The 26,274-nt window shown below is 39.8% G+C and overlaps 3 protein-coding genes across 4 annotated transcripts in view; 2 read left to right on the top strand and 1 right to left on the bottom strand.

The window, feature by feature from the left end:
* LOC122140280 (brain-enriched guanylate kinase-associated protein-like) overlaps positions 1-3,559 on the top strand; it is an 11,358-nt gene extending 7,799 nt beyond the window's left edge. The window contains exon 5 of the mRNA XM_042743301.1: positions 3,223-3,559. Coding sequence (XP_042599235.1) covers positions 3,223-3,405 — 183 coding nt within the window. The 3' untranslated portion in view covers positions 3,406-3,559. The remainder of the gene's footprint in view (positions 1-3,222) is intronic.
* Positions 3,560-8,438: 4,879 nt separating this feature from the next.
* Positions 8,439-20,262, bottom strand: wdr25 (WD repeat domain 25). 2 transcript variants are annotated; one of them, XM_019102519.2, is made up of 7 exons: positions 19,987-20,262; positions 18,969-19,460; positions 16,266-16,413; positions 13,774-13,904; positions 13,530-13,700; positions 9,918-10,058; positions 8,447-8,876 (listed from the first exon to the last, which is right to left on the bottom strand). In XM_019102519.2, exons 2-7 carry the CDS (start codon positions 19,431-19,433, stop codon positions 8,655-8,657), a joined length of 1,278 nt encoding a protein of 425 aa, XP_018958064.1. In that variant the 5' UTR covers positions 19,434-19,460; positions 19,987-20,262; the 3' UTR covers positions 8,447-8,654. The 2 variants fall into 2 exon arrangements, with proteins under 2 accessions (XP_042599231.1, XP_018958064.1); XM_042743297.1 differs by lacking the exon at positions 16,266-16,413 and having other exon boundaries at positions 8,439-8,876; positions 13,779-13,904.
* Positions 20,263-20,406: 144 nt separating this feature from the next.
* wars1 (tryptophanyl-tRNA synthetase 1) lies at positions 20,407-25,019 on the top strand. Its single transcript, XM_042743296.1, has 11 exons — positions 20,407-20,521; positions 20,693-20,788; positions 21,565-21,775; positions 21,876-21,984; positions 22,557-22,676; positions 22,755-22,937; positions 23,192-23,292; positions 23,367-23,479; positions 24,170-24,343; positions 24,415-24,555; positions 24,758-25,019. The coding sequence occupies exons 2-11, from the start codon at positions 20,699-20,701 to the stop codon at positions 24,914-24,916; spliced, it is 1,401 nt and encodes a 466-aa protein (XP_042599230.1). The 5' UTR covers positions 20,407-20,521; positions 20,693-20,698; the 3' UTR covers positions 24,917-25,019.
* The last annotated feature ends 1,255 nt before the right edge of the window (positions 25,020-26,274 follow it).

Genomic DNA, 26,274 nt, shown 5'->3' with positions numbered 1-26,274 from the left:
CACTCTCAGAGCGATTAACGATCAGAGCCGAGGCGCAGAGATTGTCCTCCAATTTAATTTCCAAGCCATTTACTAAATCTAAACATCAGTTTAACGCACAAAGACGAGCTGTGAGATGGTTTTGTGTGGTTTCACTTGCTGCAGACAGGAGATTCATTCCACACAATATTACACTCACCATCCTGAAATGATTGATTATAACTGTCTGTTTGTCATTGCTCTAATCTGTTTCTTTCACTTGTGATATTGGACAACCATCATGCATTTATTGATGGTTTGAAATGGACTTGTACATGTCTGAAAGATCTTAATTTCTATGGAAGCATATGGGTGTCAAAATTCATTTTAAAATGCAATATGTAAAATGGCAATATATTTCTGTATTTAAATTAACATTTTCCCATACATATGTGCAACAGTGCAAAATGAAAATATGCCATTTTACATATTGCATTGCCATTTGCATATTAAATTTTAAAATAAAAACACTTCCATATATTTCACTCTGATATCTGCTGCTGCATTTCATGCTTGTGAGTTACAGTATATTTACATTCATAAATTCATAATTGGCCAATTAAATGGTTTGTATTTTCTTGCATATGAACTTTTGATGTTACGTTGAGGCAATTAGCAGATGCTTCTATCCAAAGTGACTTAGAAAACAAGAACATATTTAATAAATATTCATTATTTGACCTCACATGCAGATTTAGCAGATTATTAGAAAGGCTGGCTCAGAGCTGACGGATGTTCACGCTACAGAATGAGCTCAGGAGTGATTCCCTGTGAGCTGCTTGATGTGGAAAATCAGCAGGACACACTGAAGATGAGCTCGGAAAAGAAAAAGACTGTGAATGAGAATAACCTTTTTTGATATGTAATTTTAAGTTAGTCAAAGAGTGGAAATGTAGGTCTGTGCCAACGGGATGATCTGATGGAGAAATCCCCGAATGAACTGCGTGGAAACTTTCATTTGACATCATCCACGTAAATCACTGTGCTTCAGTTTAGAGAAAATATACCAATGATAACAACAGAAAGACTGTTAGAGCAATAATAAACTGCTGGAGATGAATGTGATGATGAGATGAGTCTTCAGAAACTCATGTTTTTTCAGCCTATTGACAGATATTTGTTCTTGTTTTAATCATAAACTCACTTCATTTAGATCAATTTCTATCAGTTTGCATCTCCAGTAAATATATCTGGATTCTTGAATGTTTATTTTGCCGAGACGGTCGGCTGCAGCTCAGAACCCAATCTGTCTGATGATGCTGTCGGCCGTTTCAGTGTTTTTCCTGAATGTGGCATTTTCTGTGTCCTCATTAGTCCAAGATTCTCAGTGAAAACTCAAACGAGACCCCAGAGTCACACATCAGTGTTCAAATCCGTTTAATCCGCAGCAGAAGGAATCACAGCGACAGCGTCACATATACAGCCAAACAGGAGATGTACAGAGCCTTACGAAGGGTCATTCATCCACATCCAGATCTTTCTAAACTGAGAGAAGACATCTACATCCACTCTAAAGACTCTAAACACAGTCAGCCTGCAGAAACACACTGGACGCTCTTCAAAGACTCTTGAGCATCTGAGACTTCCATCGTCATTGCTTTCAGTTTTCGAGTAATTGGCTCAAAACTCACACAAAAACACAGCAGAAAACACACACTCACACACACACACACACACACACACACACACACACACACACACACACACACACACACACACACAGAGGCTAAACTCCAATGTAAAAGCCAAATAAACATTAATAACAGATGTTGGCATAGAAACTGTTTCATAGTAAGCAATAATCCCAGTTGACCATGATTGACAGATGTTGGCATAGAAACAGCATCATATAAGTCTAGAGAGACGAGTGACGACGTACCTGCGAGTAAGCAATAATCCCAGTCGGTTACACTTCATTTCGATAGTCCACTTTAGACATTCTACTAACTATAAGTAACTTTGTAACTACATGTCAACTAATTCTCATTAATTTGCAACTACAACTCTCAGAGTAGACTATTAGGGTAGGTTTAGGGTTAGTGTTAGTATAAGTTGACAATGAAAGTGTTAGAAGATATTAAGCAGACAGTCTACTTATACTCTACTAACTGCTAGTTGACATGTAGTTGCAAAGTTACTTACTGTTAGTAGAATGTCTAAACTGGACTATCAAAATAAAGTGTTACCTCACAGTCTATCATTTGTTCAGTCCAGCCCTGATCTCTGATGTTTTCATCAGCAGAAATCAACTATTCATTTGGATCATCTTATTTGAGCTTGAACTATAGACATCTTGAAATACTGGTATCAACTAGTATTTCCACTGGTATCAACTAGTATTTCAATATGTCTATAGTTCAAGCTTAAATAAGATGATTCAAATGAATAGTTGATTTCTGCTGGGATTCTGATTTATATTAAAGCTCCTTCACAGACTAAATGCTGCAGTACATCCGTCATGTGAGCTAATGTCTGATTGTTTCTGTTAACAGTGACAGTGACAAACAGCCAAGTATGGTGACCCATACTCAGAATTCGTGCTCTGCATTTAACCCATCCAAAGTGCACACACACAGCAGTGAACACACACCCGGAGCAGTGGGTATCATTTATGCTGCGGCGCCCGGGGAGCAGTTGGGGGTTCGGTTTTAATTCCAACAAACACTCAAACAGACGTTACGAGATCTGCTGACTTTTCACAATTACATTTCTAAAGCAGCTTTGCAGAAAATCTTCATGTTAATGTTTATTATATCTTAAAGGGATAGTTAACCCAAAAATGTTAAATTCTTTCATTAATTACTCACTCTCAAGTTGTTACGAACCTGCATGACTACAAACAGTCTACGGTAGTTTCATGAATTTTTCCATACTAGAAAAATCAATGGCTACCTTCAACTGTTTGTTTACCAGTATTCTTCAAAGTAACTTCTTTTGTACTCAACAGAAGAAACTCATACAGGTTTGGGGAAAGTAAATGATGACAAAAGCATCATTTTTGGGGGAACTGTTGCATTAATATCTTCATGCCTTATAGTCACATCTATCAGATGAGAGCTGGACGATAATCTAGTATATAGTACTGTAATACACTATATAGCCAAAAGTATTGGGACTAAAGTAGTCAAACCTGTTCATTATAATGGAGTGTCCCAATACTTTTGGCTATTTACTATAAGTTCATGTTGGTTCTTTGTGTTTCAGACTCAACGTCACGAAGAGGAGAAGAGATTGCGGAGTCGAGAGATTGTCACGCTGAAAAACCACCTGATGGAGGCCAAGATCTTCATCCAGAAGCTGCGAGAGGATAATGTACGTATGACAGATGCCATGCTGAACGCTTCCATCATTCACAGGCTAGATGAAGCTGTGAAGGCGTCACTGTGATTGTTTTCATCAGAGTGCTCAGATCCCTGGAGGCTCACAGGAACCATCGTCTGCCAGAAGCAAGTGTTCTTAGAAGGTTCCTGAGAGGTTTCACTTAATATTTATCAGCCTGTGGTGCTGAGATCTCTGTGATGGAGTGAGCGTTTGAGGTTTGAGGAGCAGCCGGTGCTTCAGCATCCACTTGGTTTCTCTAGATTCACTAGTTAGGGTCCACTCAAACTATTCTGGTTTAGAGATATAAAGGCATGCAGTTCAAGTGACTGATGGACTGGCATGATTAACACGCTAGTTTGAGAATCATGGGTTCAGAACTTTTCTTGACATGATGTCAGTTTAACCCACTGGTGTCTAACTACACAAACATAATCAGTGTTCACATCAGCTGCATTCAGCTCGAAATAAGAAAAGACATTTGTCTGCTGTGTTTGTCAGTAAATGGCAGATGTGTAATTTTGATAGATTGAGAGTTAAATATCGAATGATCATTTGCCAAATTAAATCATGTACGGTTTCTGCTTTTCACGCAGGATCTGTATCGGCTCAACTGCTCCAGTGTGGAAAATCATCTTACAGAGCGCACAAACTATCCGAGGTATGACTGATGTATGCACACGCACACACACACACACACACACACACACACACACACACACACCACTGGTTTCTTTCTCATTGGGAAACTCATCCTAAAAATAGCCCAACCTTAAAGAGAGTCAGAGGCGCAGCAAATCCTTTCCATTTCCATTCTGCAATCGCAGGTTTAAAATCCATCGTTTTTTTCTGTCTCTTTCTGCCAGAGGCCAGCGGGATTCATTTGAATATAAACTTTCTCTGCTACGTTTGTTGATGGCAAGAGAGTCTGTTTACAGACACGCTTCATGTACTGTTAATCACAGAGAGAACACTCCCTATAATGCAGCTCTGCTGTGTCCTTCTGATGGACTACAGAGGATGAGGAGGTCAGGTCTTCTTCATATGATTCACCATAAATGCCATTTACATCCATCAGAATAAATGAAGTTTCATGAGCGAATGCATGTTTCTTGGGGGAACGCAATAGTTTTGTGAGCGAATCCTAGTTTCTTGGGGGAACGCAATAGTTTTGTGAGCGAATCCTAGTTTCTAGTTTTGCGAGTGAATGCTAGTTCCTTGGGGGAACGCAATAGTTTTGCGAGCGAATGCTAGTTCCTTGGGGGAAACGCAATAGTTTTGCGAGCGAATGCTAGTTTCCTGGGGGGAAATGCAATAGTTTTGCGAGAGCGAATGTAGTTTCTTGGGGGGAACGCAATAGTTTTTGCGAACGAATACAAGTTTCTTTGGGGAACGCAATAGTTTTGCGAACGAATACAAGTTTCTTTGGGGAATGCAATAGCTTTGCAAACGAATGCTAGTTCCTTGGGGGAACGGAATAGTTTTGCGAGTGAATGCATGTTTCTTGGGGGAACGCAATAGTTTGTGAGAGAAAGCACAGTTTCTTGGTGGAACATAATACGAGCGAATGCTATATAACAATAGGAAACGCAATAGTTTTGCGAAGCGAATGCTAGTTTCTTGGGGGAACGCAATAGTTTTGCAAGTGAATGCTAGTTTTGGGGGAATGCAATAGTTTTGGGAGCGAAAACATAATACTTTTGCAATAGAATGCATGTTTCTTGAGCCATGAGTGCTAGTTTCTTGGGGGAATGGAATAGTTTTGGGAGTGAATGCTAGGTTCTTGGGGTAAATCAATATTTTTGGGATCCAATACATTTTCCAACGAATAAAAGAATATTTTTGCGAAACCAATACTATTTTGCATTTCCTAACCCAATAGTTTTGGGAGCGAATGCATGTTTCTTGGGGGAACGGAATAGTTTTGCGAACGAATGCTAGTTTCTTGGGGTAATGCAATAGTTTTGGGAGCAAATGCATGTTTCTTGGGGGAATGCAATAGTTTTGGGAGCGAATGCTAGTTTCTTGGGGTAATGCAATAGTTTTGCGAACGAATACAAGTTTCTTTGGGGAATGCAATAGTTTTGCGAACGAATACAAGTTTCTTTGGGGAACGCAATAGTTTTGCGAACGAATGCTAGTTTCTTGGGGTAACAATAGTTTTGGGAGCGAATGCATGTTTCTTGGGGGGGACACAATAGTTTTGCGCGAGTGAATGCTAGTTTCTTGGGGGAATGCAATACTAATGTGAGAGAATGTAGACATTTTGCGAAAGTAAATCCAAAGTTCCTTTGGGGGAATACAATAGTTTTTGTGAGAGGAATGCTAGTTCCTTGGGGGAACGCAATAGTTTTGTGAGCGAATCCTAGTTTCTTGGGGGAACGCAATAGTTTTGTGAGCGAATCCTAGTTTCTTGGGGGAATGCAATAGTTTTGGGAGCTGGTCGCGAATGCTAGTTTCTTGGGGGAACGCAATAGTTTTGCGAGTGAATGCTAGTTTCTTGGGGGAAGCAAATCTTGGGGGAACGCAATAGTTTGTGAGAGAAATCACAGAAACTATGCAAAACATAATAAATATATTAAAAAATTCAAAAAACGCAATAGTTTGTGAGAGAAAGCACAGTTTCTTGGTGGAACATAATACCTTTTTGAAAGTATGCAAATGTTTTTCAAGAGATTGCAAAGTTTCTTAGCGGAACGCAATACTAATGTGAGAGAATGCAGACATTTTGCGAGTAAATCCAAAGTTCCTTTGGAGAATACAATAGTTTTGTGAGAGAATGCAAAAGATTTGTGAATGCAAAGTTTCTTGGTGGAACACAATAATTGAGAGAGAACTATGGAATAGAGATATCTCATTTTCCCCATTCCCCACATCCCTTTAGGGGCTCTATTGAAGAAAGATGTGAATATCATTTCTTATTTCCGACACATTTCTTCTCTTCTAGTTTCTTATCTGTATTAAGAGTTTCTCTGGTGTTTGTTTTAGCTTCCTGCTGATCTTCAGGATCGAGTTAGTTCCCACATGGAGCAGCAGGGCTGCGGCCAGAGGGCAGCATTGCATCACTCCAACTCAGACGCCGTTCCCACCGCCGTCATCAGCCGGGTCCTGGAGAAACCTGAGCCTGGGAGAAGATGTCCAGTCACACGCTCGCCAAGCCCACAAGCTCCAGAATTCACAGACAAAATCCAGCGGCACAATCCGAGGACACCCGTCCACCGATGGCTACCTGGATGACGAGAGCTTCCCCCTACAAGAAAACCATCCGAGGACACCCGTCCACCGATGGCTACCTGGATGACGAGAGCTTCCCCCTGCATGAAGACCCCCGTCCACCGATGGCTACCTGGATGACGAGAGCTTCCCCCTGCATGAAGACCCTTTCCGTGGGTTCGTCCTCGGATCTCTTCCCACCTCCAGCCGTTATTCCAGCTGCAGCATAGCTTCGGACGAGAAGCTTCATGTTTCGTCTTTGTGCACAGACTGGCGTGATGGAGACTATGAGTACAAGAACTTGGCCATGCATGGAAAGGAACATCCAGGTTTTCCCAAGACAGGCAGGTTCCAGCATGTGGGCTCACAGAATGGCCGATCCGAAGACAGACGCATCCTCGTCCCTGCGGACCTTACAGATGGCTGGCGGCAGATGAGCAGATTTTCGCCCTTCAGTTTCTCAGAGCACCACTTCAAGATCAAACCGGCTCCTCTTTACAACAGCCTCCAGGATGGAGACAATGTCTTCCACAGGCAGGTGCCTGATTTGCAATTCCCAGCGTCGGCGGGACCGAGTCCTGCACTGAACCTAAAGACAAGTCTGAATGCACTGAAGGCCGAGAGAGGACTGATGTTTCGCTCTAAGGATTCAACAAACAGCTTTTTCATATCTGGAAACGCTAAAGACAAGGAGAACGCAACTAAAGACGCTTTACAGAGAGATTACACTGATGAAAGTCCTGGCAGTTCAGTGGAGTCACTAAACCGGGGTCTGGACGTCCAGAAATACAAAGATCTTAAAAACCCTGGAGCTCAGAAAGTTACGCCACGGCATCAAAAGTTTGAAAGCGCTGGACTGAGTCGCAAAGACAGTCTGACTAAAGCTCAGCTTTATGGAACTCTGCTTAACTAAGTAAAATATACTGAAATAAAATAAAGAATATGTGAACATGTTTGCACACCATTTGGCTGTTGTGTTTGTCTGGCAGGACTTGATTTAGTCATGTTGAGGTTTACTGGATAGTGGAACGAGTCTTTTCATGACCAATGGCTGATTTTTACACCTGAAGTGTGTAAATAAATTATATGTTTCCAACACTCGTACCATCCTTTCTGTCATTGGTCGTTCAGACAGATTGCCCCGCCCCAAACTCACATGACTGGTTCAGTCAGAAGTTGACCTTTTGGGCCGCTCAAACAAACAGATCTATATTGTTTATATACATACAGAGAATGGAACACAGTGGATTACGGTTACAATAATAGCAGCATCAGATGTAATAAACTGGAAAAAAAAGAAAATAACCAAATAAATTATCCAGGGAATAGCTTAAAATGAATTAACAAGAGAACAGTTTTCAAGTCACCTTATTACTTCTTGCATCTTTTCAAGTCTTAATATATTGCATCAGTATGATATGGTATGACATTGGTTTGTTTAGTGGTTTATTTTTTGCCCATTTTTGTTAGTGTATATGGCATTTTCTATACACAATTAAATTAATCACCAAAAATGTTTCCTTAACATCTTAAGACAATGTACAGATACTTACACAAAAAAAAACAAATACACACTAAACACTTAATTAAATACAATAAACTAATATCCCACCAAAATCACACTTACTGATGTTTGAGCAGCTGATGTCCCATCAAAATGATGTCACTTCCTGGAGCTGATGTCATTTAAAGAAGTGGCTTTTGTTAATTGAAGACTGACAGGATCGGGAGTCCTAACGAGTTTATCCCAATACACACACCTGTACATTTTTTCCAGGATTCTTTGATGAACAGAAAGATCCTTTGGTAAACATTATACACTATTCCATTCAAAAGTTTGGAGTCAGTATAATTTTAAATGATGACGACATGCTTCCACATTTAAATTAACTATCACTTTATGTGTTTTATTAGGGAAACACACACACACACACACACACACAAACAAGTATAAAAGTTAACAAACAACGTAACATTCAGTGGATTTTACATTTTAACATCATACAATGACTTGATTTGATTACCCATAATCCTCACTGAGGAAAAGCTTCAAATTGAGTTTGAGTTTGGTGTCCATCGTTATCAAACACTGAGCGATCAGCTGATCAGCTCCAGATCTTGATCTCTCCCGTCCAATCACACGTGGCCATGACGGCAGGAATGATGGGATGCAGCGCGGCGCAGACGCAGGCGTGTTGGTGAGCGTGAAGCGTGCTCAGGGTGCGTGAGCTCTGGAAGTCATAGAAGTGCACAGAACCTGTAGAACTACCAGAGACCAGAACGCTTCCGTCTGCAGAGAACCCACAATGCACTGCAAAACCCTCCACCTGCAAACCACAACAACACCACACTTATTAAATCAGTCACGGTCTTCTCTGGAACTGCAGCTGGAGTTAAAGGGGTCATGACATGGATTTTTTTACCATTTTAATATGTTCCTTGAGGTTTACTTATAGTTTTTCGCACAAAAAAAAAAAAAAAGTGGAAAAATGATTATTTTCAACCCTCATTCTGACCCTGTTTTAAGGGACGTGTCCTTTTAGGCTTCTCAGCAATCAGCCGCTGTTATGATTGGCCAACGTCACTGCATAGAAAACAGTATCAACGCCCCTCGCTTTTGCATGTTTTAAGTGTTTTGACAATATGATGAAAATAAATCATTTCCAGACAAAACATAATGATCCAGATCCAAACGAGCTGTTTCTGGAGCTTGATTAAATAAATGCTTTGGGGAAGTCGTGGCCTAATGGTTAGAGAGTCGGACTCGCAATCCAAGGGTTGTGAGTTCGAGTCTCGGGCCGGCAGGAATTGTAGGTGTGGGGAGTGAATGTACAGCACTCTCTCCACCCTCAATACCACGACTGAGGTGCCCTTGAGCAAGACACCGAATCCCCAACTGCTCCCCGGGCGCCGCAGCATAAATGATACACACTGCTCCAGGTGTGTGTTCATGTGTGCACTGCTGTGTGTGTGTGTGTGTGTGTTCAATTCCACTGGTGTTTTTTCACCACGGTGTGTGTGTGTGTGTTGCATGTGTGTGTGTGTGTGTGTGTGTGTGTGTGTGTGGAGTGTGTGGTTCACTGCGAGGTGTGTGTTCACGGTGTGTGTGTGTGTGTGTGTGTGTGTGTGTTCACTGCTCCGGGTGTGTGTTCACGGTGTGTGTGCACTTTGGATGGGTTAAAAGCAGAGCACGAATTCCGAGTATGGGTCCCCATACTTGGCTGTATGTCACGTCACACTTTTGTTTATAATGAGGAGGACGTTTTAAGCTATGAAACTTGCAGGATACAAAGACAACAGATGAAGGGAGATTTGACTTCTCATGTCATGACCCTTTTATATGTCAGTGAAACACTCCGTCATGTGACCTTGTGTCCTTCGTAGCGGCGTCTCTTGTTGATCCTGTAGGGCCTCTGGGCGGAGAACAGGGCGATGTAGCCACCGTTGGTCTGAGCCACGAAGCTGCTCTCCAGAGGGTGACACCCCAGACACGGACAGGTGAAGCGCTCCTACAGCACAAACACACACACTCATTACAACACAAACACAACACACACACTCATCACAACACAAACACACACACTCATTACAACACAAACACAACACACTCATCACAACACAAACACACACACTCATCACAACACAACACAACACACACACTCATCACAACACAACACAACACACACACTCATCACAACACAAACACAACACAACACACACACACACAAATCATTACAACAACAAACACAACACACACACATCACAACCACAACACACACACTCATCACAACAAACAACACAAACACCACACACTCACACAAACACAACACACACACACAGGTAAACACAACACACACACACTCATCAACACACACACTCATCAACACACACACAACATCACAACACAACACACAACACAAACACACACTCATTACACAACAAAACAACAAACAACACACACACAACCACAAACAACCACAACACAACACACTCATCACAACACAACACAACACACACACACACACTCATCACAACACAAACACAACACACACTCTCATTACAACACAAACACAACACACTCATCACAACACAAACACAACACACACTCATCACAACACAACACAACACACGCAACACAAACACACACACAACACAACAACACACTCATCACAACACAACACAACACAACACACACACAACACACACAACACACAACATCACACACAAACACACACACTCACGGTCACAACACACAACACACTCATCAAACAACACACAACACAACACAACACACTCATCACAACACAAACACAACACAACACACACACTCATCACAACACAAACACAACACAACACACACACTCATCACAACACAACACAAACACAACACACAACACACAACACACACATCACCTCTCACACAACACACACAACACACAAACACACATCACAACACAAACACACTCACACACACACACAACATTACACACACAAACACAACACACACACTCACAACACAACAACACACACACACTCAACACACCAACATCACACACACACAAACACAACACACACACTCATCACAAACAACACAACCAACAACAACACACACTCATCACACACACACAAACACAACACACACACACTCATTACACACACACAACACAACACACACACACCATCACAACACAACACAAACACACACATCACACACACAACACAACACACACAACACAAACACAACACACACACTCATCACAACACAACACAACACAACACACTCATTCATCACACACAACACACAAAACAACACACACACATCACAACAACACACACAACACAACACACAACATCACAAACACACATCACACACACACACACACCAACACAACACAACACACTCATCACAACACAACACACACACTCATCACAACACACAAACACACACACACTCATCACAACAAGCACAACACACACACTAAAAAAAAAAACAACACAACACACACACTCATACAACCATTACAACACACACAACACAAACACACACACACTCATCACAAACACAAACACACACACACACACACACAAATCAACACACACACAACACAACACACACACTCATCACAACACAAAACACACAACACACACACATCACACACAAACACACACACACAACACACAACACACAACACACAACACAAACACACACACACAATTACAACACAACACTCACAACACAACACAACACAAAACAACACAACACACACACTCATCACAACACAACACAACACACACACTCATCACAACACAACACACACACTCATCACAACACAACACACTCATCACAACACAACACGAACACAACACAACACACACACTCATCACAACACAACACAAACACAACACAACACACACACTCATCACAACACAAACACAACACACACACTCATCACAACACAACACACACACTCATCACAACACAAACACCACAATTTATTTTTCTTCCAATTGTAACATTTTTACTGAACGCTTGGCAGTTAGTACATGAAAAAAATAATTTTTCACTAACGCTTTACTTAAAGCCTTTATGTGTAAAGTATTATAAAGGTACTCATAATGTACACTGTAATCCATTATATGGTGCATTGCAAGGCATGGTTAATGCATTAAAACTACTTTTATAAGGCTTTAAGTAGTGTAACATTTTTTTTTCCATAAAAAAACAACAGCAGCATTATGTAAACAAACTAGCATTCAAAGGGTTAAAATCGTGAAAATGAATTTTTGGTAGGTATAATTTTATGACGACAGTTTTGTGCTTTAAGGATCTCTGTGTAGCTTTTTTTTAAACTGACACACTAGGGTTAAAGAGCTTTTGAAGACCAAGTGAAGAAAATGAAAATAACCTTCACTGTATCTTCTGATCACACAATAAAAAGTTGTTATTTTTCTAAAGATACTTAAATCAAGACACATTACTGGAGAAACAAAATGACAAAGAAAGTCTCACTGATTAAAATGAAGAGAGTTTTTGATAAAATCAAGAACTATCAACTATATCTGTCAATAAATCATAAACTCACTTAATTTTGGTCTATTGTACAGACCACAAGTCTTAACATTTCATCTAATTTTCCTTCTCAAGTAAATGTATCTTGATATATGAATGTTAAGAAGACCATATATCAAGATCTTCTTTTTTTTTTTGCAGCATATGCAACACAAAGACTTTCTGCTCTGATTTTAGACATTTGAAGTGGGGCTGTCAAATAAAAAGAATGCAAAAACGTTTTGCGTTTCTGAATTTTGTTAGCCTATCCAGTTAAAAAAAATAACATCAATACACAAAACATCTTAATACACAAAAACTTGCTGTAAAAAATATTGTAAAAAAAAGAAAAAAAATCAATACAAAAAATATCTATATAAAAAAAAACTGAAACCAAGCCGTTCACACAGAACACATATTTATCACATTTCCTAGAGGGACATCATCACCGTTGCACTCGCGTCTCACACAAGAAGTTCAACTCTTCAAAAACATGTCTGGAGACTTCATGGTGTTTCCCCATCCCACTGCATCTCATGTTTTTAAATGAAAAAAGTGCTCTTTGTGATTGGTTTTCACTCCTTTGTATTAAACTGCATACATGATGTCACTTTGTTATAATTGTCAAAGCAACTTAATTATATTTAGTTTATAAACATTATGCACTTTTTCACAGATAGCTGTGCTATTGCTTTAATAAACATGCATTAATAATATTTTGCTCGATGCAACCTCTTGAAGAGAAGCCAAACACTTTTTTTCCCCCTAACTGAAATTATACCTTTTAAATTCTAATATAATTTGAATATTGATAATATTTAAGCACAAAATTCAAATTTAGTATTTCAGCCATTCTGACAGCCCTTATTTGAAGGTCTTATTTAGTGGAAGGTGACTCTAGGAGTGTTTTAAGCCGGCTCGAGTGTCTTACGTGGAAGATCTGGTTGGAGAGTCTGGCGGTCGTCTCAAAGTCCCAGGCGATGAGCGTCCGGTCAGCGGAGTCTCGGCTGACAGCATCAGTGCTGCTGATGAACTCTCTCCCGCCGCTCAGGAACAAGACGTCCAGCGTCTGCTGAACCGCCGCCTTATAGACCCGCAGCATCTGGAGACACACACACAGAACCGCTGAGACACTGAGCGCAGAGGATCATGGGAAGGCTTTGAATCAGACTGACCTTACAGCAGCGAGCGTCCCAGGCTCTGACCTCCGGACTGAAGCCTCCGCACAGAAAGACGTCAGGATCAGAGGGTCGTGGGGCGACGCAGCACACCTTAAAGCCATTCTCCATCCGTGAGATCGTCTTACCTGAGGAACATCAGTCAATCAATCAATCAATCAATCAATCAGTGTCAAGAGTTTATCACAGTGCCTGTGAGCTGCTGCTGGCCCTGATCTGATGCAGAAATGTGTCCCTGCAGCACAGAAGCAGTCATCAGTAGCACAGGTATATTTGTAGCAATAGACAACAATACATTGTATGGAGTCACAAATTATACATTTCTCTTTTATGCCAAAAAAATCATTAGGATATTAAGTAAAGATCATGTTCCATGAAGATATTTAGTAAATGCCTACCGTAAAAGATGTCAAAACTTAATTTTTGATTAGTAATATGCATTGCTAAGAACTTCATTTGAACAACTTTAAAGATGATTTTCTCAATATTTAGATTTTTTTGCTCCCTCAGATTCCAGATTTTCAAATAGTTGTATCTCAGACAAATATTGTCCTCCTAACAAACCACACATCAGTGGAGAGATTAATGGAAAGGCAAATCAAGTTTCCATACATCGACAGATATTTGTTTAATTTTTGTTTTAAGCATGCACTCAATTAATTCTATTCAATTTCTCTGAATACAAGTAGACTTGTGCGGTATTCGGTAATGCGATATATCACAGTAATTAATATGCACGATATTGTTATCGTGGGCACTTCCAAATACCGAGAATAATTATATATTACAAATTATTCAGAATTTGAAATGCATTTTAAGAATACTTTTCCCATCAACTGGTCAAAAATGCACAACACGTTTGTATGCTGCTGCTTTAAAGATGCGTGTGAGCTCTGATGTAAACAAGAACACACGAGAAGCACATGGAGGAACACGTGAGAGACGTGCTAAATGAAAGCACATTCACTCCCAGACAGCAGATGGCGCTAAACTGCAGAAAATGCAGCCCTTACCCTGAAAAACCCCATAAATAAAAACAGCTGCTACTTTCTAAAACATTTAAATATTATAAAATAATATTTATATATTTCCATAATTTTTTTTCCCATTTAATCTGGAGGAACATGTCACACTGAAAGATTGTTTTGAAAGTGTTTTTGATTCTTTATTGTTCATTAAAGCACTTTACATTAGGGCTTCATTAGTTAACAAACTGCCAATGAAAAATTCTTCTGAACATTCATTAATCTTCAGCTATTCCAATATATAATAACACATTGTTAAACTATCGCGAAATTTGCAGCTGTGTTATTTAATGAGCTAACAAGAGCACAAGACTTGTATTTTTTTAACAAAGATTACAAACTTCTGTAGCAAATTATAATTTCTCGTTGTGATGTTAATGCATTAACTAAGGTTAACTAATGAGGTCTTATTGTAAATGTGATACCTATGGGTCTTTAAAAGTTCTTTTGCACTTTAATCGGTGTAAAATTTTTAACTTTAAATATATTTTGTTAATTGCTTTATTGATTTAAAAACTGTTCAGTTATTTTTGTTATAAGAAAAAAGTTGTTTAAGTTATGTTAACCTTATACTGTATTATGACCACTTTTTTAAAACTTAATTTCAATACCGTGATAATACCGCATACCGTGGTAAAACATGATCAATTAATCGCAACATGAAAATTTGATACCGGCATATCCCTAAATACAAGACTTCATATCTTCATTTTGCGTCTGCAGGAAATGTATCCTGATTAAAGGATGTTTGATATTTGTACTGGAAAACAATTTTCGCAGCTGATTCAACATTTAATGCCAGGACTTTATAAATTGAAGTCTTTCTGAGTTTTTAGGGCCTTAATTTGTGGAAGGGACAATTAGGATTAATTGAAATATTTAAATTTTAAGACCTGTAGAAACCCTATTTGAATGTATTTTCTGTGACGATTCATTCAGATGTGCGTTTATGTGTTTGAGAATGAACCAATAAAAACTGAATTTCTTTAATAGCTGCTGATTAACAGCGACACTGTTCATATGAAGATGAACCAATGCATGCATATTAATGAGAGGATTTGCATATGATCAGGTGATTGTACAGGAGCAGGAAACACATGATTTCAATCTCATTACTGGTTTCTCTCTGAACGGTGAGCATGTGTCTCGTCAATTACAAGCTGATGTTTGGGGAGTGATGAGAATCATCCCCCTGCATAATTATAATACGCTTCCTCAGTGTTTTTAATTAAGAAATGTAATTAGCACAGCACTGATGGCGGATAAGAAACGTGTCTCATGAGAAGGTAAAGTCAGTGCACAGGAAACACACAATGAATCAACAGAAGATGATCTGATTCAGCTCCTCGTGTGAGGTTCTTTGCACTGAATCACAAACAGATCAGTCTTCTGTGTCGCAGCGGAACACGATCCACTCTCAGGACATTTCTCGGCTCAGTTGTGGAAGAGTGAAGGTGAACTGACCCGTCTCCACATCAGTGACTGCCGCGCTGCCGTCAAACGAGCCTGAGAGGAGGCGTCGCCCGCAGGCCAGCCAACAGGCATCACGCACGGAGCCACGGTGGGCGGAGTATGTCCGTAAGCACCGCCCACCACCAACACCATCCCACACCTGAAACACAGAGACTCAGATGACATCACTACTGCCACACTGCTTTCTGCTAAAGCTGCTCTGAGGAAACAGACGAGTCATGAATGCGACGGACGGTTGCAGGTTAATTTAACGCACATTTAAGCACTGGTTAAAATATATATATTTTTTTATATGTGACCCCGGAGCACAAAACCAAAGTCACAAGGGTCAATTTTTTTTATTGCGATTTATACATCATCTGAAAGCTGAATAAATAATCTCTCCATTGATGTGTGGTTTGTTAGAAAGACAATATTTGTCTGAGATACAACTATTTGAAAATCTGGAATCTGAGGGAGCAAAAAAATCTAAATATTGAGAAAATCATCTTTAAAGTTGTTCAAATGAAGTTCTTAGCAATTCATATTACTAATCAATAATTAAGTTTTGATATATTTACAGTAGGAAATTTACAAAATATAATAAAAGAAAACTATCTTTACTTAATATCCTAATGATTTTTGGCATAAAAGAGAAATGTATAATTGTGACTCATACAATGTATTGTTGTCTATTGCTACAAATATACCTGTGCTACTGATGACTGCTTCTGTGCTGCAGGGACACATAGTTTATTTAAATCAATTGTTCAGTCTCAGACAAGCTGCAGTCAAGGTTTTCTGTTTTCACATGACTCTTCAGTGTTTCTTGTAATGGTGATTTTGATCAGAACTGTATGGAATCCATTATCAGCAGATTTAAACAGAAATGACTTCCTGCTGGACTGATGACACTGATGCGGCGTGTCTCCTGATGAGGGAACACTAGATGAGGAGCAGAGAAGTCAGGAACAGAGCTGATGAAGCTGTGCTCCTCTGAGACACTTCCTGTGCTCCATTATTAAACACACACACACACACACACACATCTGATAGCGGCCACTCTCATATCGTACAGACACACAGACACGAGCAGGTGCTGTGTGTTTAGTCCTTCATATGAATCACACACACGCTCTGTGTCTCATGAGTATCTGAACAGCTGATGATGACGAATGGAGCTCAGCGAGTGCGTCATGCACCTTTCCTCTCCTGGGTCTCGACACACATTATAACACAACAGTGATGGAGCGTCTCCGCGCCTGAGACCCCGAGGAGACGTGTACATGAGAAACACCTTCACCAAACACACGCATGTTCCTGAGCATCACAGGAGTGTTCGATTCATTCGTTTCAATAATACACATTCAGTCTTTCTGCACAGTAATTTAATCGGCTCATTCATTCTCATTCAGGTCCTTGACAGCAGCACCGTGATGTTCTTTCATCCGTCCCTCTGCACAATGATTTATATTCATTACTGCTGTTCAGGTTAATCAACACTACTAGCTCTCATGATAATTAAACATCCAGCACTCAGTGTTCAAGTTATCTTTGATTCTGTAATGTGTGATAGAAAAATGTAGGCATGGTTTAATTGTGCATTGGTTGCTGATTGGATGTTGAGATGTGGGCGTGGCTCTCAGATGAGTGTGAGGGGCGGAGTTTCAGCGCACTGAATGCTTGGAGAAGACTGACCAATCACTGAAAAAATCCAGTTACCTTAATTAATAAATGAGTTAAAATAAAATATTTATTAAAATAAGTAAATAGATTAACATAAATAAACAAATAGATTAAAATAAAATATTTATTGAAATAAATAATTTAATAGATTAAATAGTAAAAAATAATATTCAAATAAATAATATAAACTAAATAAACTAAAAATAAATATAATAGTACAGTTCTGTACTGAGTGGGGAAAAAACTAAATAACAATAATCTAACTTAATAGAGATGAAATATTATGATAGGAATATTTAAATAATAATATTTTACACTCATTAAGAATAATAATTTTTGCAGTTGTGATGCTTTGAAAACATTTTCAAAAAATGAACCTGGCAAACACTAAAATATAGAAATAACTTTGCAACTTCTGATCACTGCAAAAGAGTGCTGTTCTTCCTCAGAGTCTTGTTTTCCAGTGCAAACAAAGATACATTTGCTTGTCAGAGAAGATACAAGTCTCGTTTTCTGAGAAACTGATCATAATGAAGTGAGATTATGATCAAATCAAGAACAAATACCAGCCAGTGGACTCAGAAAAATCAACTTAACTCAAACAGTAAAGTTTTCACACCCCACTGACAGATATTTGTTCTTATTTTAATCAAAACTCACTTCATTTTGTTCAATTTCTCAGAAAACAAGACTTTAAGGATGTTTAGACATTAGACAAAAATACTGAGGAAGATTAATTTTTTCAGTGCATGCAACATTTAATGCCATGACTTTATGAATGTGTGGTTTTCAGCTCCAATTTAAGAGCTTTTCAGGCCTTAATTTGTGGAAAGGTGAATCAAGACTTTTAAAGACCTGCAGAAACCCTGTTATGAGGTTAAACATCACACGATATATGTTCACTACTTTCTCTGAGAGATGAGCCACCTGTACAGGTAACAGCTGGTCAGGTTGGGTCAGGTTAGGCTAGTTTAGGTTAGTCTGTAGAGGTACAGCTGGTCAGGTTAGGCTAGTTTAGGTTAGTCTCACCTTGAAGGTTCTGTCCATGGATGCGGACAGCAGCAGGTGACTGAGATGATCCACTGGACTCCACTGCAGTGTGTTCACTGGACCCTGATGGGCCTCGATGCGGCTCTGCATGCGTCTGGGCAGCTCGACCTGACCCTGCCTTCGGCCCAGAAACGGCCGGACCCTCTCGGACACCTGAGACAGCAGCGGAGACCCAGCAGATCCAGACGGGGCCGGTTCTTCAGCCTGAACCGCTGCGGTCTCTGCCAGCCTCTGTCTCTTAGGAACATACGGCCTCAGCGCAGACCCCTGCAGCTGGACTCTCTTCACGGAGCCGGAGGAACCGGACTGTGCTGCTGACACACGTGATGATGATGAAGATGATGAAGAGGAGGAGCAGCTGATGATGAGGCCTTCATCATGATAAAGCTGAGGATCCTGATCCGTCTCACTGTCAGAATCCTCATAATCCACCAGTGAAGCCATGTGAAGCTCACAAACACACACGACAAGCTGGATTTCATCAGAACACAAATAACAACATATTACAAGAACAACACTTTTAAAAAACAAGAATCATCTAATTAACAAACGCCAAACTCAGAGTTCAGCTATAATTAAACAGACAGAATACCACACATCTGTCTGTCTCATACACACACACACACACACACACATATATTAAAAGTTTATTTGCAAAAACAGATAACTCATGTTTTATATTGTTATCACGTTTTTATAGTTGTATTGTGTTAGTTAGCTGTATTATTATTTTTTTTAACCTAATCAAAATAACCCAACTGCAGTTTGAGATTAATTGAAATGCACAACAATGAAAAAACATGATTTCTGAAAACTGTTAAAAACGTAAACAGTTTTTTTTGCAAATGAACTCTTCATGCAGACGATTCTATTATACACGTCAATCTTCTATTTATACAGTAAATAAAACCCCAACTGTATCTGAAGATTATTATCATTTATATTACCATAATTAAAAATAAAGCATCATAAGAAACAAGATGATCCATAAACTCACATTAAACGACGAATAACTGACATAACATCCTCTGTCCTGTCAAAGTTCTTAGTAAATATTGATCCGTCACGTCCGTATCATAACATAAGCCTTCACATGTTAGTCTAAACTCGTTTTTATGACTGTTTGTTCTTGTTTATACGAATAATATTCGCGTCTGTCGCGCGGTGTTTGATTTGAAACGTCAGACAGCGAACACCGGAAGCGCGAATCTCTCGCACAAAATAAAAGTCTTGTTTTAAATCCGTGTCCGTGAGGAACTTACAGACAAACTAAGAGTCTCCATTTAATATTTCATGTTTATAAAACATACATCCTGTAATAAACAGTGTGTTTTTATTAATGTTATCAAAGTAAAGCAGAGTATGACTGAAAGTGTTTAAAAAAAAAAAGTTTTCACTGACAATTTCGTGTCACACACGCGACCGGAACTGCTGTAGGTGGAGTGAATGTTTCCTGTCGGGCAGTTGTCAGTGTGACGCGGCCGCAGTGTGTCTGATGCAAGCTGAATGAGTTCAGTCACCAACACAAAACGGTGCGTTTATTTATTCTTCACTGTTATTTAATGCTGAAATGAACATGTTATTATTACCGGCGTGAGCGCAGATAGTGACAGTGATTTCAGATCGCTGTTTAAATGTTGAACATATGTCGCGCGGCAGGCACATGCATCACAATATCACTAATCACATTCTCTTCATCACAGGGGAAGATGTCAGACTTGAGCGCGATGGATCTGTACGAGAAGCTGACAGCTCAGGGAGACACAGTGAGAGCTCTGAAAGCCCAGAAGAGCCCCAAAGTCAGCTGGAGCTCCTACGACATGTGATAATAAAATTACAATGAGATTAATTAAATGAAATGAGATGAGATTAAATAAATGACATGAGAATATGATTAAATTAATGACGAGATGACATGACATGCGATTAAATAAATGACATTATGTATTATGATATGTGATGAGATTAATGACATGCGATGAGATTAATGACATGATTAATGAAATAAGAAAAAAATAATACATGTGATGAGATGATTGACATGCGATGTGATTAATGACATGTGATGAGATTAATGACATGAGATGAGAATAATGACGTGATGAGATGACATGTGATGAGATTAATGACATGCGATGAGAATAATGACATGTGATGAGATGACATGTGATGTGATTAATGACATGTGATGTGATGACATGTGATGTAATTAATGACATGTGATGAGATTAATGACATGCGATGAGATTAATGACATGTGATGTGATGACGTGATGAGATGACTGACATGTGATGTGATGACATGTGATGTAATTAATGACATGTGATTGATTAACTGACATGCGATGAGATTAATGACATGTGATGTGATGACGTGATGAGATGACTGACATGTGATGTGATGACATGTGATGTAATTAATGACGTGATGAGATTAATGACATGCGATGAGATTAATGACGTGTGATGTGATTAATAATATGTGATGAGATTAATGACATGCGATGAGATTAATGACATGCGATGAGATTAATGACATGCGATGAGATGTGATTGATGTTGTTTTGTTGTCCAGGCTGATGTGGACGCGGCCGTGCAGCTGCTGCTGCAGATGAAGCTGGACTACAGGCGTGTCAGCGGTCAGGACTATAAGGCCGGGTGTCCGCCGGTGGACGGTGAGATGCTGGAGGATCACGGAGCAGCGCCGGAGGACGGAGATGATCAGGTGGATCCGTGGAGCGTCTCCTCCAGCAGCGCCAAAGGAGTCGACTATGATAAACTCATCGGTCAGTCGATGTTATGCTCATCCTTTCAGTCCATCTGTGGAAGATCTGCTGCAGGTCTGTGATGAATAATGCATTAACGAGCTGATTCTGCTGCTGGCAGTGCGGTTCGGCAGCAGTAAGATCGATCAGGAGCTGGTGGACAGAATCGCTCGGGTCACAGGAAAAACACCGCACCGCTTCCTGCGCAGAGGAGTCTTCTTCTCACACAGGTGCGCCGGACCGTCATCACACACCTGCACTGCACCTCAGAACAACACAGAGAACAATACACAAATAAATCTGCCAAAATAAATAAATAAACACAGTAAAACGATTAAATGAAATGAAAACTAAATTGATTAAAAACAATATAATTAATAAAAATAATAAAACATATATTAAAATATATAAGTAAATAGATAAAAATGAAATCATAAAACATATTTAAATAATAAATTAAAAAAAATATTAAAATAGTAAAACAGGATATTTAAATACAATTAAAATAAATATATTTTTAAAAAACATTAAAATAAATTTTAAAAAGCTTCAAATAGACAAAATAATAGTTATAAATATAATAGCACAGTTCTATAGTGAGTAGAAAAAAGCTAATAATTATGTAATGTAATTAAAATAAAATAATATATTAGTAATATTTTCCCTTATCTACATTGGGTGGTAAGTATATAGTTGTAAATGTACAGCTGTGTTAAATGTTAGGCTGTGTGTGGCTCACATGAGGGTCACAGCGTCTGAAGCCTGACCAGCTGTGGTCTGACCTCATGTCTGTGATCCGCAGGGACATGCATCAGATCCTGGACGCGTTCGAGAAGCAGAAGTCCTTCTATCTGTACACGGGTCGAGGGCCGTCCTCTGAGGCCATGCATGTGGGTCACCTGATCCCCTTCATCTTCACCAAGTGAGTCTTCCTCAGTGCCTCAGCGTTCAGCGGGGGTCTGTGAGAGCGCTGACGTGTGTGTGTGTGTGTGTGTCACAGGTGGCTCCAGGACGTGTTCGACGTTCCTCTGGTCATTCAGATGACCGATGATGAGAAGTACCTGTGGAAGGATCTGTCGCTGGACGAGTGTCACCGGTACGCAGTGGAGAACGCCCGAGACATCATCGCCTGCGGATTCGACGTCAACAAGACCTTCATCTTCTCTGACCTCGACTATATGGGGTGAAAACCCTCACGTGTTTCATGTTGTGTATCAGTGCAGACAGCAGGTGGCGCTATAACATCACAACTGTGTGGTTGTATGTCTGTATATAATATATATATATATTTATTTCCAGCTTTGTCCTCGCTCATATAGTTCAATCATGTAAAGCAGATCTGAACTGCTGGATAGTTTATAATCTGATGAGCGTGGCTGTGATGCATGAGTGATGAACATGAAGCTGTGATGTGATGTGTGATGTTTCTCCTGACAGAGCCAGTCCTGCGTTCTACAGGAACGTGGTGAAGGTCCAGAAGCACGTGACGTTTAATCAGGTCAAAGGCATCTTTGGCTTCACAGACAGCGACTGCATCGGTGAGAGCGTGTCTGTGTGACGGGGATCCGGCGAGTGTGTGTGTGTGTGTGGTGTTTAATCTGTGTTTCTGCAGGTAAGATCAGTTTCCCCGCCATCCAGGCGGCTCCGTCCTTCAGCAGCTCCTTCCCGCAGATCTTCGGCGAGCGGACGGACGTTCAGTGTCTGATCCCGTGTGCCATCGATCAGGTGAGACGCTCCGCTTGAAAATCTGGAATCTGAGGGAGCAAAAAAATCTAAATATTGAGAAAATCATCTTTAAAGTTGTTCAAATGAAGTTCTTAGCAATGCATATTACTAATCAAAAATTAAGTTTTGATATATTTACAGTAGGAAATTTACTAAATATCTTCATGAACATGATCTTTACTTAATATCCTAATGATTTTTTGTCATAAAAGAGAAATGTATAATTGTGACTCATACAATGTATTGTTGTCTATTGCTACAAATATACCTGTGCTACTGATGACTGCTTTTGTGCTGCAGGGACACAGAGATTCTGTGTCTCTTTTTGCAAAACATTTATTTGCTGCTGAACACTATGAAATCATCTAACATAAAAACTGGATTAAGAGCTGTTTGTGTGTAAAATAGAGTAAATCAGGTTGTAATTCTCTCACAATTCTGAAAAAACATTTGACATCTAAACAGAATCTGATGGAGTTTCTGAATGAATGATTCAATGACTCACTCAAGATTGACTCGCTTCATTGCTGGATGAATCAGTGGTTTTGAACGAATCTCTTGAATGAATGATTCAAAGACAAATGCATTTTTAACAGCCCCTTTTCATAATAATAACGAAATAGAATAGAGATAGGAAGTTTCTGATCATTCTCCATGGCACTGGAACTGATTCCCAACCCTTCTCCTCAGGACCCGTACTTCCGGATGACGCGGGACGTGGCTCCTCGGATCGGTTATCCGAAGCCGGCTCTGCTTCACTCCACCTTCTTCCCGGCGCTGCAGGGAGCTCAGACCAAGATGAGCGCCAGCGAGGCCAACTCCTCCATCTTCCTGACCGACTCGGCCAAACAGATCAAGAACAAGGTGCTCCTCGTCCTCAGAGTAGTGTTCATAACCAGAGAAGCTGAGACTGACAGCAGCTCTTCCTGTTCCAGATCAACAAACACGCCTTCTCCGGCGGGAAGGACACGGTCGAGGAGCACAGGAAGTGCGGCGGGAATCCAGACATGGACGTTTCCTTCATGTACCTGAGCTTCTTCCTGGAAGACGATGATCAGCTGGAGAAGATCAGACAGGTGAGACCAGACGTCCTCACCAGATCCAGCTGAAGATCGCTCACTAAAACATCTTACAGTCATTAACTACTGCTAACACAACTTTTGATTTGAATAATGTATTCGTGAATGTTGAACTTTACTAATAGAGCTGTAGGAGTTGTGTACGTATAAACTAATGCAGAAGTGTTATCTGTGTGATGGTGAACCGGTTGTGTTTCAGGACTACAGCAGCGGCGCGCTGCTCACCGGAGAACTGAAGAAGTGTTTGATCGAGACGCTGCAGCCCATGATCGCCGCGCACCAGGAGAGACGCAGACTCGTGACGGACGAGATCGTGCAGCAGTTCATGAGCCCTCGCAAACTACACTTCAACTGCTAGAGACCCACAGATCCACCTTCATCATCATCATCATCCTCACGCTGCTCTGCTGGCGTCTAATAAAGCTGAGGCCGCCTGTGACTAATAAATAATGACACACTGATGTTTGATTTCATCATTACAGTATAATTCCAGTAAATGGTGATTTAACACCTGATGCATTCACAGTCCATCTGTAACACACACACACCTGACAGAAAGTGTGTTAATGTGTACATGAGCGTCTTTAACACGCCATCAGTCTTCAGGTCACTCACCAGACTGAGAGAAGCTGTGTTAGTAAAGGGTTAATCTTGTTCAGACAGCAGCGTCACAGGGACAGAAGACATTACTGACAAAACACACAACGGGTTTCTGTTCAAACACTTAAAGCAATAGTTCACCCATAAAAGAGCATTATCTGTAAATGTGCTCACTCTCAGTTCATCTGAGATCAGGATGAGTTTGTTTCTTCATCAGGTTTGTAGAAATGTAGCACTGCATCAGTGTCTCAGCAATGGATGCTCTGCAGTGAATGGGTGCCGTCAGAATGAGAGTCCAAACAGCTGATAAAAACATCACTATACAGTAATCCACAGCACTCCAGTCCATCAGTGAACATCTGGAGAAGACAAAAGATGAAACACATCCAGCATGAAGATGTTTTTAACTCAAATACATAGAGTTCATAATCCATAATGACACTTCCTCCAGTGAAAAAGTGTTCTGGTGTGAATCAGGAGAGAAATTTGTTTTTTTGTTACACAGAAACAGATAATTACTGCACAGCTTTGGTGTTTTTATTAATTACTGTAAACAACTAGATCCACTGTAAACCAATCAGATCACATAGTGCATATTATCTCTTTATATTTTAACGACATACCAGGACTATTTTTCATGACGAAGAACAGGTGAAATGCAACAAATAAACAAATATGTAGCCTAAATAACCATCAAAAGAAAATGACATTTACAAAAGATGTTTAAAGTGTATATTAGATAAAAAAAAAAAAAATAAAAACTATGATCAAATAAGTAAAAAATAATTAGAACAAAGTCTGGCCTCACTTCAACCAATCAACCAAATGGAAAAGAGTTCTAGAAGAATTAAAACCAATAGATATTGTCAAACCAAACAAGCCTTGCAATTAAAATGTGTTATTTTAGAATCACCAAGATTATTATAGTTATTATAAGTACACAGCTAAAAAACATCACACAGAATCTCGTAGATTACAGTTTGCATCTAGACGGATGTTCCTCTACTGTCAAACATCTGTGTTATATTAGACAGAAACTTGTCTTTTGAAAATCATATTTCCCTTGTTACAAAACATTTTGCTACAAGTTTGATTGCATCATATGATAATAGCTGT

This window comes from Cyprinus carpio, chromosome B17 (genome assembly GCF_018340385.1).
Source record: "Cyprinus carpio isolate SPL01 chromosome B17, ASM1834038v1, whole genome shotgun sequence".
In the NCBI taxonomy this organism is placed as follows: Eukaryota; Metazoa; Chordata; class Actinopteri; order Cypriniformes; family Cyprinidae; genus Cyprinus; species Cyprinus carpio.
This window is presented reverse-complemented; position numbering and strand designations above follow the sequence as displayed.

Coding starts and splice junctions, on each gene's coding strand:
- wdr25 (XM_019102519.2), bottom strand. CDS start 19,433: ATGGCTTCACTGGTGGATTATGAGGATTCTGACAGTGAGACGGATCAG. Junction 16,414..18,968: donor CCATGGACAGAACCTTCAAG/GTGAGACTAACC, acceptor TCTGTGTTTCAG/GTGTGGGATGGTGTTGGTGG. Junction 8,877..9,917: donor GCCGCTACGAAGGACACAAG/GTCACATGACGG, acceptor TGTGGTTTGCAG/GTGGAGGGTTTTGCAGTGCA.
- wars1 (XM_042743296.1), top strand. CDS start 20,699: ATGTCAGACTTGAGCGCGATGGATCTGTACGAGAAGCTGACAGCTCAG. Junction 23,293..23,366: donor CACAGACAGCGACTGCATCG/GTGAGAGCGTGT, acceptor GTGTTTCTGCAG/GTAAGATCAGTTTCCCCGCC. Junction 24,344..24,414: donor CCAAACAGATCAAGAACAAG/GTGCTCCTCGTC, acceptor TTCCTGTTCCAG/ATCAACAAACACGCCTTCTC.